The sequence below is a fragment of the Xiphophorus maculatus genome, chromosome 6, assembly GCF_002775205.1.
Source record: "Xiphophorus maculatus strain JP 163 A chromosome 6, X_maculatus-5.0-male, whole genome shotgun sequence".
NCBI lineage: Eukaryota > Metazoa > Chordata > Actinopteri > Cyprinodontiformes > Poeciliidae > Xiphophorus > Xiphophorus maculatus.
Genome location: NC_036448.1, coordinates 26743765 through 26757876, shown reverse-complemented (window position 1 = coordinate 26757876; position 14112 = coordinate 26743765). Strand labels below are relative to the sequence as shown.

The following is a 14112-nucleotide window of genomic DNA, read 5'->3' as shown; positions in this document are numbered from 1 at the left end:
TAATTACATTGCAGCAAACTCTTATTATGAACAAGCAGGTAATGACATTGAAAAGGGTCAATTCACTTTTAATGGCAAGAAATATTCACTCATTCCAGCATGTTGAATGCTTGCATTGGCTATTTTTAAAATTTCATCTGCTAATAATTGTTTTACCTCTTGTGGGACAGTTATAAAACGTAAAGCAGTGGTGTGTAACTCCATTCTGTGAGGTTTACACATTTATCCCAACCTCTTCTTAATCTCAGATCATTATAACAGCTTTGGAACAGCTTTTCTTCCAAAGATGGAATGGAAAAATGAAGGGCTCAAGGCTTATCAGTAATCCTTCCCTTGGGAAAGAGAAAAAAGAATAAATAAATAAACAAAATGTACAGCCATATTTTGATTAAAGTAAAAAAAAAATGTAAATCATACTTTTCTCCATGTCCTGAAAAAAGCATCAGTTTGGTAACTATAGTTTACAGCATGAGCACAAAGTGTTGGTGTGATTGTGACATAAGGCTATCTAAGTATTTAAAGCACTAATGCTCAGGTTTGCTTTAATGAAACTGATTCACTTTCTCTGCTACACTGACCAAATTAACACACCATGGCTGTCTCTAATTGTGCACAGTGGGAAGTGTAATACCTCTGGAGGAAGGAAATAAGGTCAATTTGAATGTGTCACAGTCATGAATTTTTAATTGATACAAATGTCTGTGTTTTGCATACTAGATAACTAAGGGCAGAAAAATGTTTTGGCCACTTCCCAAATATTAAGTCACCATCATTACTGAATTTGAGGTCATTTTTATTTAACTTACACAGTGCAAACGCTTTTTTTTTCTTTTTTGGGGTGCTATATTACTGGTTTTATTCTTGTGTAAATAAATAAAATACCAATAAATACATACACAAAAAGAAAGAAAGTCTCTTGAGAGCACTTCAATTATTCAGGAGCTCTGGGGCATGGCGCACGGCGGGCCCTGCAGAGCAGTGTTTAAGCTTAGGCAGTTTATGCTTGCAATTGGAGATGAAGAGGCTATTTGTCTCTGTAGTGCGCAGAGCTCTTATCAGCGATTTGTTTGTGGCACAACTTCATTTGCATGAATTTCTTGGGGAGTTTGATGAAAATTCTGTACTCTTGGCTGTAACAGGAGGAACAGATTGTCCTCACAACGTGGATTCCTCCACACAGCTCGTATTCTTGTTCAATGTTAAATCTGGGATAGAAATATCAACGCATCATCCTGATAAATAATATATCTGGAAGAATAAACAGCCTACTGTTTTTCTTTGCTTACATGTATCAATATTTTCAGTTGCATTTGTGAACACAGCCTTGGTACTTAAAGGAACGCCTTTTATAACCTCTTCTTTTCTTTGCCCATTATGCTACGTTTACTCAGATAACTGGCAATGGTATTACTTTTTTGTGGAAAATACAAGGAAGACTATACTGAGTATTATACTGAAAAAAAAGATACAACTTTGACAGCATAAACCCTGTGGAGTGTCAAATCACACTTTGGGTCCAATGAATTGTTACAAACTTTAAACCAGTTTTTATCCTTGGAACAACTCGTTACATAAAATTCTCCCCTCGTCACCATTTACACATCTTTGTCCAATTTTATTTCATTTTCTGTCAGACTAAATGACAGAAACTAAACATTTCTTAACTCAAATTGGGTCTTTGTGGAGGAACAGCAAAAATAAAGCCATTGCTAAAACACATACACTTTAAACTTTGTCAAAACTAGGAAATACAGTAAATGTGTAAAAATAATAAGAAAAATATATCCTCTGGTCAAATAAGACCAAAATCTGCATTTTTGGCCAGCATACTAAATGCATTGGGTTTTAAAATTGACATTGGACATCACTCTGAACACAGCAACCCCAAAGTGACACACAGTGGTGGAAGCGTCATGCTGTGGGGATGCTTTTATCCCAGGAATGTCAGGGAAGTTTTCAGAAAACTGAAAAATACAGCAAGAGCTACAATGGAATATTTTAGATCAGTTTATAGTTATGTGTTAAAATGGCCAAGTCAAAGTCCAGACCGAAATCTAATAGAGAATTTATGGCAACTGGATGGAGTTTGAATTATTTTCCAATGTGATCTGAATACAAATCAAGGTCACATTTTCAGACTGTCTTTCTGATAAAAAATACAAAGAAAACCATGAATCGTTTTTCTTTAACTGCATAATTCTTCACTAGTTTCTGTTGATCAGTGAGATATTACCAATAAAATACAAAAAATGTGATTACGTTCAAGCAGAAAGACACTTTTCTTTTGCATGGCAGTCCATGTTTAGTTGGTAAGGTTTAGTAGGTTAGATGAAATCTGTTTGGGCTGTTGGTTGTTTGGTTCTTCTAAATGAACTTTAAAACACCAAAGGAATCAAATCTGTGCTGCATGATATGGTGGATGTTTTAATATTTATAAAAGTAAAGGGAAAATGTGTTCAGTCTATCATCCCCACAGTAGTTTTTTCTTATCCAGGATTATGTCTGAGAAGGCTGCATTTCTGTGTACATTTATTTTACCAATATTTTTTCATATTATTCCACAAATCAATATTGGGTCTCCAGATATTTCATAAGACAGAAAGAAAAGCATGCATTGTTAAAGCTAACATCAAGCTGGTTTAAAAATAAGTATCCATATTTTCTATAAACGAGCCCTTTACAACACTTGTGACTCAACCACTACCAGTTTCTCCAGTTCTGCAGTGAACCCTGACATTAACCTCTATGTGTAAAGAGAGGGAGAGAAAAATAACTCCACCTATGGAAACTGTGGGATAAACATGTTATTCCCATCGGACCCTTGTGATGAAAGGAGCAGAGGAGAAAAAATAACAGACACATGTAGAACCAATAAAGTCTTTTATCCATTTTTCAATAAAAAATACATTCATACAGAAACTATTTTACAAAACAATTTCAAATGAAAAAAAAATCTTGTTATGCCATAAAACAAACAAAAATAGAGCCTCATATTATCCAATATTTTTTTTTCAATTCTAGCTAAAGACAGGGTATATTTGCAAGTCTTTGAAAAGTTGAGAGAAAGAAATTACAGGTAAATAACAGTTTCATTAAAATTATACGGGCACCAGAATGCAAGATGATGACAATTCAAGTGTCCAGAACAATTCACATCTATAAAGTTGTTTTTTTTCTCTTGAAAAATGACAGGCCACAAGTGTAGGCGCTATTGATGCCATCTGATAATGTGCATTACTCAATCTTACTTAATTTTTCTCCCATGACAAAAAAGTTACGCAAACAAATGAAAACAAAAATGGAGTGCATCTATTTTACAGTAATTCTTCAGCCTTTTATCGGTTTTATTTAGAAATGACTCACTGCGCTTGCTTTTGGTCCCATACCCGTTAAAATATATGCTTTCTTACAAAATGGCCTTTTTAACAACAAATGCATAATTGCATCTTTTGACATTTCTCAGTGTAAAAAAAGAAGCATTACTAACTGATTTTTTAATTAATCTACAACAGGTTAACCTGCAAAAAGGTTATCACAAGGCTACCTGTGATGCCAACTGATATGAAGATACAAACAAATGAAGTTCATTTTTAACACTTTGTTTGATGTGTTCATAATCCAGGAGGAAACCTTTAGTCTCAGTTGGCAAATGGGGATGAAATGACCTCAAAAAATACCTTTAACTTAGGTCTGAATGTGCAAGTGAAGTTGGTCTCAGTCCCCACTTCAGAGACAGAAACCCGTTGACCTGAAGCACAGCACAGCCGAACTGGTTAGACTGGTCTTGGTACCGTTTAGTCAGATTAAGGGTTGTTTGAACTGGGACTGAGGAAAAATACTGACTCACGTTGAAAGCAAAGCGAGACAAAACACACATAATAACAGACTCGTGATTAAGACTGCTGTCATCATCTCATACCACATCTATTATACCAGAGAACACATCAACTATTACAAATGGCCCTGATGTGTTTGCTGTAAATGCCATCCCCTCACTGCTTATGTGACCAAATGCACACGAGAACATGTTTCCAAGGCTCTGTACCTTTAACAGCAGCTTACAGTTTATCTGCAGTGCATCCACATCGTCTTATACTACATAGTAGTAAACCACTATAAAGGTGATTTTTTTTTCTCCCAAAGGCTCCACAACTCTGTCTCAAATTGGAATCATTTAGAATATGATTTGTTCTGATGCATTCAAAGAAACGAAGTGACAGATATGGAAAGGCGGCAGTCATTGTGAAGCTGAAAATATAGTATTTTTTGTAGGTTTTCTTTTTACTGTTCAAAAGTTTGGAGGAAACAAAAGAAAGGTGCAAGTGTATGGATAAGAGCCTTTGTAAAGCTATTCAGAAAAACGCACTATTGCAATAGCAATGGCCGTTCGGTGCGTGTATGTGTGAGGGAGTGATCTTTTTAACAGGACAAGGCCACTTACATAAGGCATCAGTAAGGTCAACAGTGCATTTACAGACAGAACAAAAGAGAAAAGCAAATGTGAAGAAAAAGGAACAAAATAAAAACCCTCAACCAAGACAGTTGCTAAGCAATAGTGGTATCCCCAATTTCTTAAAATAACAAAAAACCAAGACCGCCTTATGTTTTTTACAATAGTACGATACCAAGTAACATGAAAGTAGCTGCACTTGAATGGAATTTTGTTGTCCTCTATGCACACAAGTGAGCAAGACATCCCCAGATCCCATGCAACGGCTGCTATAATGGTCATAAGTGTTAGTGTACAATAGTTTTTTGTTTGTTTTTGTCTTTTTGGATACAAGGCTTACACAATGAACAACGAAATGAGCTTTATAACGTGTATGTTGTGAGACAGGCCACGTAATACATTGCACATTTAATAGCTGCACTAAACAAAACAACCTCCCAAGTTCAGACAGGGAGCTGTAATTCCACCTCCAGGCAGAAAGGGGTCATCCTTTGGACAAAGAAACCAAAAAAAAACTAAAGGAATCGACTCCAGCAAACAACCCCTCACTCCCTGCCTTAGCGAACAGACCAACACAGACAGAATTCTTTGCTTGCATTCATTCTTACATCAGGTCATCCTATCGCCCCTTTTCCTCCCTTCCCTCCCCAACAAGAAAACCGTGGTTGTATAACATCGCCCCTTTCATGTCATTCACTCGCAAGCTCCAGCCACTCCATAAAGCCAGCACAGGCATCCAGTCACAGGCACTCAGAGTCCCATGTGTACAGGCAAACACACTGTCAGTGGAGGAATAGCACCCCCACTCCTGAAGTCCCATAATCTTCCAGGAAAAACAGAAAACCCCCCAAAAAAAGCATTTAACACCATACAAAAGAGTCTCTTTCCATCAACTCCAGCCAAGATCTTTCCCGTCTTCTCTTTTCACCCCCTGCTCCTCTGTAAAAGCCTTTTAAGAGCAATCACCACAGCGAGGTGTTGGAGGCACAAAGTATGGTGCAAATAATAGCCTGTGTTGCTTCATGTCGTTCCACTGACTGGAACACAGCGGTGTCCCTGTTAACGCTCCCCGGATACACCGGCCTTGCTGATTCCCAACTGGTCGGGACAATCAACCAGACTCATCCCTCAGAGCTCTCAACATGGAGGCCATCTTAGATGTGCCTCTTCATGTGCAGCGCCAGGTGGTCCGAACGGGAGAAACACCTAGTAGAGAGAAAAATAAAAAAAATTATGTAGAGATGTTCACTTTAAAAATTACAAATATTTCAAATATTTCCATTGTTGTCCCATGAAAGTTAGCAAAACAAGTATTGGATCATTTATTTACTCTGTTAAAAATACTGTATATATATTTTAAAAGAATCAAGAAAAAAAATAATAGGTAGAGAAAAGTTAAATTTATGAAAAATACCAGATTTGCTTTTGGTAAACACCATTAATATTATGATCAATGTTAACTAATATAGCTACACAAGTTAGTAACTACTAAACTAAAGAAATATTTGAATTTCTTAACATTGATTTATGCATGTTTATTAATGGTTACAAAATATATATTTGGTGTAGCATCAATGTTAGCCTAGTTAAGATATCAAGGCTAAAAAGCTAAAATAGTTCAAATTTAAAATAATTTATTTTTATATATAGAGAAAGAAAAACATACTGAACTTATGTGTACATTGTCTACATTTTTCTTTAGATATACATCAATTTATTAGGCAGTAAAACTAATTAACAAAAATGAAACGTTTTAAATTGTCACATTATTTTGATGGTTCCGGTTATAAACAGCAGTGTCAGCTGTGATTAGCATCTAAAATCTAAACTTTAGAAATGCATTTTTTGCTTTTAAAGTACAGTAACCTTAAATTTAACAGCAAACTTTATTTTCTTTTAATCCAAATGAATGAGTTCTGTAAAAAAAAAAAAAACATTTGTTGAACTGCACAGAATGGAAAAGCAAGTTTTGGGATCCGGCTAGCTCTAATGATTTCAACTATTTCCAATCCTATGTCTGTTTTCAGGCAACTCCTTGAACTTGACCTCCATTCGGTCTCCATTTACTCCACTTCTTAGAATCCTGTTATTACAAGCAACTCTTTGCTCTCTATGTTAATGAGGGAGTGTTTAACAGAAAGGGCAACAAGAAAAAAAAGCTTTTGATTCATGGTCTCACCTGTCGCAGTGATTGCATTTGAATGGCTTTGCTCCAGTGTGCTTCCTGAAGTGTCGGGTTAGCTCATCACTTCGTGCAAAGCGCCAGTCACAGCCCTCCCATGAACACCTGTAGGGCTTCTCACCTAAAAAAAAAAAAAAAGTCAAAATAAGGTCAAATACAAACATTCACAAAAGAGGTTCAGTGTCAATGAGTTCAAAAGTTCATGCATAACTCTTGGCAGTTTCATGAATAAATAATAATTGCATGTTCATGGTTTAGTATTTGTAAGTGAATACATCTGAAATGTGAGCCAATATTTACTGTACATGACCTGATAAAATGCTGATTTCTGGGAAAGTATGATCCCTAAGTGGACTGGGCTGACTACTGTAAGCTGAGGAGAAAAACAACCTTGTAAGACTCGGGATCTGTGGTATGCAGCTGCACAGAGCTGCTTGAGTGGAAGGCTTATGTAATAGAGGGGAGCTGTTTGAGAAAAAAAGAAGAAAAAAAAACAGAGTCCGTTTCTAAAGGCTATGAGGGCTCTTAAACATAAGCTCAGTGCGGTTGGAGAGAGACGATCGGAATGTGACTTCCTTTGCTAATAGGCGGCACAGCTGTAAACAGCCTGGCAGAGGTCAGAGGTGACGAGGGAAACCGCTAACATCTGAACCCCCTACAAAAGACTGCAAATGTCAGCTTCCCATAATTAAACGCCATCTCTCTGTGTCTTTATTTTTAAACTGAATGCATACAACCAAGCTTCTGGGTCTTTTCCCATGGTGAAATCTGAGAACTGTTGATTTGTTTTCAGGATCCACATCCTCTGGGTCCCGCTTGGTCACAAAAGTACATCCCTCCCCCTTTTGCCTCTCCCCTCCCTTCTGCACCAAGTCACGTTTCACTGTGTGAATTAGGTCACAGTTGAGGGCATTCCTTCTGAAAAACTATTCAAACTATGTGGGAGTATTTGAGCAAGAATTCTGTATTCAATGGTTTCATTGTTGAGTATATTTACCTGTGTGTGTGCGCTGGTGTGCTTTGAGGTGCGAGCTCTTGGTGTACACCTTCCTGCATCCGTTGAAGTGGCACCTGTGCACCCGCCTCCTCCCGTCAGGCGATGTTTCCCCGCTGGTCATCCCTGACCTCTCCACTGACCTCTCTGTGCTCCCAGTCCTTATTTTCCCCGGTGAGTTTAGCACTGTCTGTATCCCACTCCACACCTGGGCCACGGTGCCTTCCTTGCTGAGCTCAGGAGATGAGGGCGGTGTGCTGATGATGGCAGAGCCCAAGTCTTCTCCGCTGTCACCCAGCATGTCAGTCAAAGAGCCAGAGGGGAAGTCAAGGGTCGGGGAGAGCTCCTCCGAGCTGTCCGAGGCCTCGCTGCTGGCGTCGGAGTTGAAACCGCCGACGTCAAGAGGCTGGATGTCGTGACTGTCCACCTCCTCCTTGAGGTGGCCGCTCTTTGGGTCCGTCTCATTTGACTTGTCCCCGCAGGCGAGCATGAGCTTGCTCCACAGGTCCTCCTGGTTATCAAACTTGAGGTCAGTGGCCGAGACATAGGGCTCGCTCTGGAGGTACCTTTCCAGCTCCAGGCATGTCTGTGTGGAGAGAGGACAAGATAGCAGTGAGTTTGCTGGTGCAAAGAGCCTAAAGGCTTGTAATGGAATACTTCTACTGAACTGGAAAATTCCTAAAACGGCCAATAATTATGTTTATTTTTACAGGAAACTCTGGTGTCCTCCACTGTTGTGCTTTTTCTCTCTTAGCAGCAGCAGGAGGAAGAAATGCGCTGTGGCAATGCTACAGGTTACACTTCCTCTCTGCTTGCAGGAATGAGACAAGACACAATGTCCTATGCAGAAGTGCACTCTGAGGCTGTATCAAGGATTACAAGCACCACGTATCGTCCTGAGAGCATGCAAGAACAAGGTGCTCTAGCCCGTAAATGCATGCACGATGGCGCGAGCGCGCAGAGATGTGTGTGTGTGTGTAGGTGCGTGCTGAGGTTGGTCATGAAATTTACATATGCTACAGAGCCGCCGCCCCCTCGTTGAGTTAGAGAAGTGCTTGTAGATCTTTTAAATCTATCAATTATTTAGCATAATGTGGATTTAATAATGCATTTGGAGGCATCACTAGAAATAACATAGCACACAGGGGACTGGGAGGAGGGAGGTCTGGTTCGTGGAGGTCCATAAAGAGCCTGGCATGAATACTGCAAGAGCCGCTCTGGATTGTAGGCTTTTTTTTTTTTTTTTGCAAAAAGGAAGTGAGAGAGCACTTCCTTAACCCTGTGCAGCTTGCAAGCACAAGCTAGAAGTGACAATCCGCTTACAGGCAGTTTCTAGTGATGGGGCACATTCCAGTTTTCAGTCAAACGTTACTTTGGTGGAACTCAATAAAATGATTCTGTCTCATACTTGGACGGGACAATTGTGACTGAGTCCAAGCAAACTGAGAACTTGGTTAGAATTTCATAGAAAATTAATTATAGCAATTAGAAACAATGAGAGGGAGACAGAGATGGGAACTGGCTGTTCTTCTTGATCTGCTCTCATCAGTTATCAAAGCGCCAAATAATGAAGAATCTTTTCATTCACTTTTTTCCATATTAATTGATTGCATCAGAAATAAGATCTCTCAAGAGCATGATATTTGATACACTTTCTGCATTTTCAAAAGTCTGAACTTGGTATCTGTTAGGAAAAGCTTTATCTGTGTCAACTGAGAAGAGTGGATCCTTTCTTTGGTTGACTTTTATGTAGTACGAAAACATACAAAGTGCACTGAAATAAGCAAAGAAATGGTCAAACATGTCTGTTTGTTTAGCCAATTTATGTGATATTACTTTTAAAAACTAAACTAAGACTATTGTGGATTTTACAATGGTACAGATGTAATTTACATTTGTCTTGTTTCAAATCAGCATAAGCTACAAATATACATCTATAAAGAATAAACCAAGTTTAAATGACAAACATGGTTGGAGCAAATTAGAAAGGGAAACAAATGAACTGAACTCAAATGGCTCCACCAAGGGAATAAAAAGATCAGCCATGGCTAATGATAGAAATTCACTGGTCTCTGGGTCTCTAGGGGACACACTAATGGGAGTTTTCCTGGCTGATTCTAATTTCCCGTAATGACCAATTCTGATTCCCCCCCTCCCATCCCCCAAAGACTATATAATACAATATATAATACAACAATAAAACAGATATGCTGTAGGTTTGCTGATAGAAGTGGTAGTTTCAAAATCCAAAATCAATGAACATATGAAATCAATGAATTGATTTGGGCTGAATCAATGAATTGATTTCATTCATTCATTTCATTGATTTTGTTTTGATTTCATATGTTTTATGGAATCCAACGTATGTCTCCAACTTTATTCTGGTGTTTACTGAGGTGATTTTGTTGGTTAATATATTTTTTATATGTAAATTGTAAAATTTCATGCATTCTTTCAATAAGGAAAGAAACTTAATAAAGTCTCTGGCCAATTGCTAGTGTATATTAATGTTTTCTTCTTTAGTCCTTCATTTAACCATTTTTCAATGTCTATCACTTGTCACTCACTCGTGGCCCCACCCTCAAATGACACCAGGATCACATATTTACCTCAACATTTAGGGCATTTACAGTTTTTCATTTGAAAACAGCACATTTTGCCTTAAAAAGCAGAATGTCAATTTGCTGACTTTGAGAATATACACAAAATATTAACTAAATGAAGAGTAGGTTTTCCTAAGGAGGATTGTGTATTTTCTCTTTTTTTTATTTGATTTAAATTTCAAACTCCCTGATTTGTTTATGATGTGCCAGCTAAAGATTAAAATGGTGCCCGTTCCAAAACTTTCTGGATGCGCCCCTGTCCCTGTCAGCAGCGCTGGACAAATCCCAAGCGAGCTTTAAATGCCTGAGAGGGCGACTTGGAACGAGGAGCGTGCAAAGGGTCTGATAAACGGAGAGACTGGAAAAGGAGAACAAAATCATTTCATGTCCCAACGTGAACAAGACGAGACTTTTTCCAGCCTGAAACTCCAACGGCTGCTCTGTCATCCAGGGTCCGCTTGGTCGAGCCACACTGGAGCAAAACCAGTCTCCGCTGTCATTCCCTCTCTCAACCTGTCACTCTTATGTGTGTTTTGCCAGTAATGTGTGTGAGTGCTGTGAGTGTACGCGTGCGGGTGAGAGAGAGAGATAGAAAGAGAGAGAGAGAGGCAGAAAGCGAGAGAAGGAAAGAAGGCGTAACCGGAGGAGGAGATACGCGCAAAGACTCACGGCTCGCCATTCAGCCGTTTTATCTGCAGCACGGCGTGTTTTCATGATGTTGCATGCCGATGAGACCAAATCGTCTACATGAATATTTGCATGAGCAAAACCGCAGCAGGAAAACATAAAGCATGGTGTAACAGAGCGAAAACACAGCAGACGTGCAAATCATTTCCAAAACATTCGGATTATTTCTGCTACGTTGCACTTAACAGTGGATATGACGGTTTGAAAAGTTTTGTTATATGTTTTTCTTTTACAGCCATGTAAACCTGTAAAAGAAAATTACTTGTTCTTTATTTAGCTCAGTTAAAGTCCAGCGCCTCTAAGGGAACTTGCATGGCTTCCCTAAAACCGCCTACTTTTAACAGAGACAGGCAGCTGTCACCGCAAAACACGCTTTCCACAAATCTAATTACGCACATTCCCTGCGCTCCTTGTTAAGCAGTTACGCATGAGCCGCGGGTTGTGTTGTCTCCTTACCTGCTGCCAGTACTCTTCCAGCGACGGTAAAGCAGAAAAGTATCCGGTGTCGTGCACAATCTGGAGCTCCTGGAAGATGCTGCACATCGGTATGACATCCATTTCCTTCCCGAGTCTCAGCCGAAACAAGAAGCGAAGTGAAGCGTGTGAAAAAGAAGAAGAAGAAGAATGCTGTATTTGGAAAGAAGCTGGGCTCTCTGCTGCATGTGCATGTATGACAGCCTGGGATAGACGCGCACTTCACTGCTGGCTCTCTGAGCGTGTGACGCACCGAGGAGCCCTCCACACTGAACTCACTCAAAAGTCTGTCAGCGCACTGTAAACTTCCCCCCCGATTCAAAATTACAGACGGACTAACCCCATGTGATTACATTACGTTTTGAACGCGAACCAATCAGTGTGCGGAGCGCATGGCCCGCCTACAACCAGCGCCTGACCAATGCTGTCGGATCTGGCGCAGCCCTCAGTGGTGTGGTTGGTGCGCTATTTTTAGAGCGCTATATAAGCAGCAGCAAAACGAGGAAGTGGAGTTTAGTGCCGATTCAAAATTTTGAGCTGCTGGTGGCTTGGAGCGGCACTGAGTAGCGGCTGCTTCTGCCTTTTAATAGAGTCATTTAAATATGTTTTTATCACCCGACATGACACTCATACGACCACTTGCGAATCTCCCCCAGTATATATATATATATATATATATAAAGTTATCAATAACATATTTTGAGTGAAAATGATCAACACAGTTAATAATTTGTTAAACCTTTTTTTATTTTTAAAATGATAACCTTTTTTTAAAAAAAATCACAAATTCAACAAGCACATGTGACACTATTACAAGTGTTGTTTTAAAATGAATAAATAAGATTTAAAAAATTTATAACATGCACAATACCTCCCAAAAGTTTTCATACCTAATATGTATGTTCTTTATAAGCAACAAGATGTTTTTGTGATCTTTGAAAGCAATTAGTTTTTTAAGGTTTCTGAAACCTTATATTTTTAATGAACATCTTCTTTCCCTAAGAAATTTAAAATCACACACGCACACACACTTTACACAGGACCTAAAATATACATAATTCCTCTGTTTATTAACTGCTCTTTGGGAATCACATTCTCAGAGCTAAAATAATATTGTGTGTTTGCTAACTTTGTTATCTCGAGCATTTTTCTTTCTTTTTTGACGAAATTGCACAAAGTATTTTGTTGAGCTGAACAATGATTTATCTTTTGAGATTTCTGCCTAAATGATCCATGGGACAGAGTTAAGCAGCTCAATATATATATAAAAAAACCCCACAGTCATTTATTTCCAAATGGTCACCGGAAAAAACAGATTAAATCCAAAAGAAAAAAAAAAGTTCAGAAAGCTGGGAGAACTGCCTATGAAGTCAACGTAAAAATGACTAATCTTTGGGTGTGGTTTAGTACTTTTTCAGAGTTCTGTAGTTTGAACTACACAGTTTATAAACTGAAGCAACAAACCTTTTTAAAGGGTCACTCAGTGCTGAAGGCAAGAGAGGGGGTCGGATGGGATGCACAGGACCTGCTGGTGAGAAGTTAGATGATTTCTACTGCACATCCGCAGCTCTGCCTCTGTTTAACTCACATGTGAACAAACCTCTAAAGTTTGCATACAGATAGGTAATAGGCAATTTGCTTGGAGCATAACAGAAAATATATTTTAGTCCAAGTACTCGTTGTACCCTCCTCATAGAGCTGCTCCGAGTGAAGAGCCATGTTCCACATGTCAAAAACAGCTCCATGTCTCTCTTTGCATGATGACATAAGCTGCCAATGTCAGTGGCTGCAAAGAAAGATGTACTTGTCTTCTTTTTGCAAAGTGCAAATTGTCAGAACAATATTCTGATGCAGTAGTGAGCTCAGGGGGTTCATCAAAAGTCTGATCCATCTACTTGGTCTATGAAACAAATCTGATAGACTTCTCCTTTTCATGACTGTCCAGAGATCCATGAGGATTATTATGAGTCTCTCCACAGCAGTGCAGACAATTTAATAACCTATTAAGTTATAATAGACTAGCCATAAAAATGATAATTCAGAAAATAAAAAAACAGAAATGCTGTGGCGGTTATTGTAGTGGCAGCAGCTTGAGGCGCTTCAGGAGGGACTGGTTTGCTTCTGTTGGAGATAATGTCCACATGTGCGTTGTAATCTCAATCACCTGTGGCTATCTCTGTTAAAGCGACACGCGGCATTCTGTGATATTCAGGAAACCGCATTGCTGCTTCATTTGTTTTCTGTCGAAGTACTCGAAATAAGAGGTTAGAAAAGGGGAAAATGTGGCCACCCACTGTGCATGATGAGAGTTTCTATTAAAAGATGGTAATATATCTCTCACATTTCTAGAATGACATGATATAAATATACACTGACATACTTCTGGAAATATAAACCCCACATCCTCCCGCCTCTTTGAATGTAAATAATCATTGCTTTGCTGTAATTAGTAAAGAACCAAAAAACATGGATATTAATCAGAGATTGTAAATGTTAATATTTACATATCATACAGAATCATATTCTTCATGTGTGGTTAATTTCATAATTGTTTACATTTACAGCACTAAAACACTAATTTAAAAATCTCACTTAGCTCAAAATTTGTTCTTTGAAAAACATGTTTAAGAGGCATCACATTACAGTCACAAGCATTTTTATATTTCACTGTGAGTCTATGTGACAGAACAACACAAAGTAGCACATGATTGTGAAGTAAAAT

General features: G+C 38.7%; 1 protein-coding gene across 1 annotated transcript; it reads right to left on the bottom strand.

The window, feature by feature from the left end:
* Positions 1 to 4125: 4125 nt before the first annotated feature.
* On the bottom strand, positions 4126 to 11712 carry klf6 (Kruppel like factor 6). Its single transcript, XM_005796581.3, has 4 exons — positions 11373 to 11712; positions 7630 to 8212; positions 6630 to 6753; positions 4126 to 5656 (listed from the first exon to the last, which is right to left on the bottom strand). Exons 1-4 carry the CDS (start codon positions 11472 to 11474, stop codon positions 5605 to 5607), a joined length of 861 nt encoding a protein of 286 aa, XP_005796638.1. The 5' UTR covers positions 11475 to 11712; the 3' UTR covers positions 4126 to 5604.
* Positions 11713 to 14112: the final 2400 nt, after the last annotated feature.

Excerpts from the sequence above, each read along its gene's own strand:
- klf6 (XM_005796581.3), bottom strand. The coding sequence starts at position 11,474 with ATGGATGTCATACCGATGTGCAGCATCTTCCAGGAGCTCCAGATTGTG. Across the intron at positions 6,754-7,629 it reads ACACCAGCGCACACACACAG|GTGAGAAGCCCTACAGGTGT; the intron begins GTAAATATACTC and ends TTTTTTTTTTAG. Across the intron at positions 5,657-6,629 it reads AAATGCAATCACTGCGACAG|GTGTTTCTCCCGTTCGGACC; the intron begins GTGAGACCATGA and ends TCTCTCTACTAG.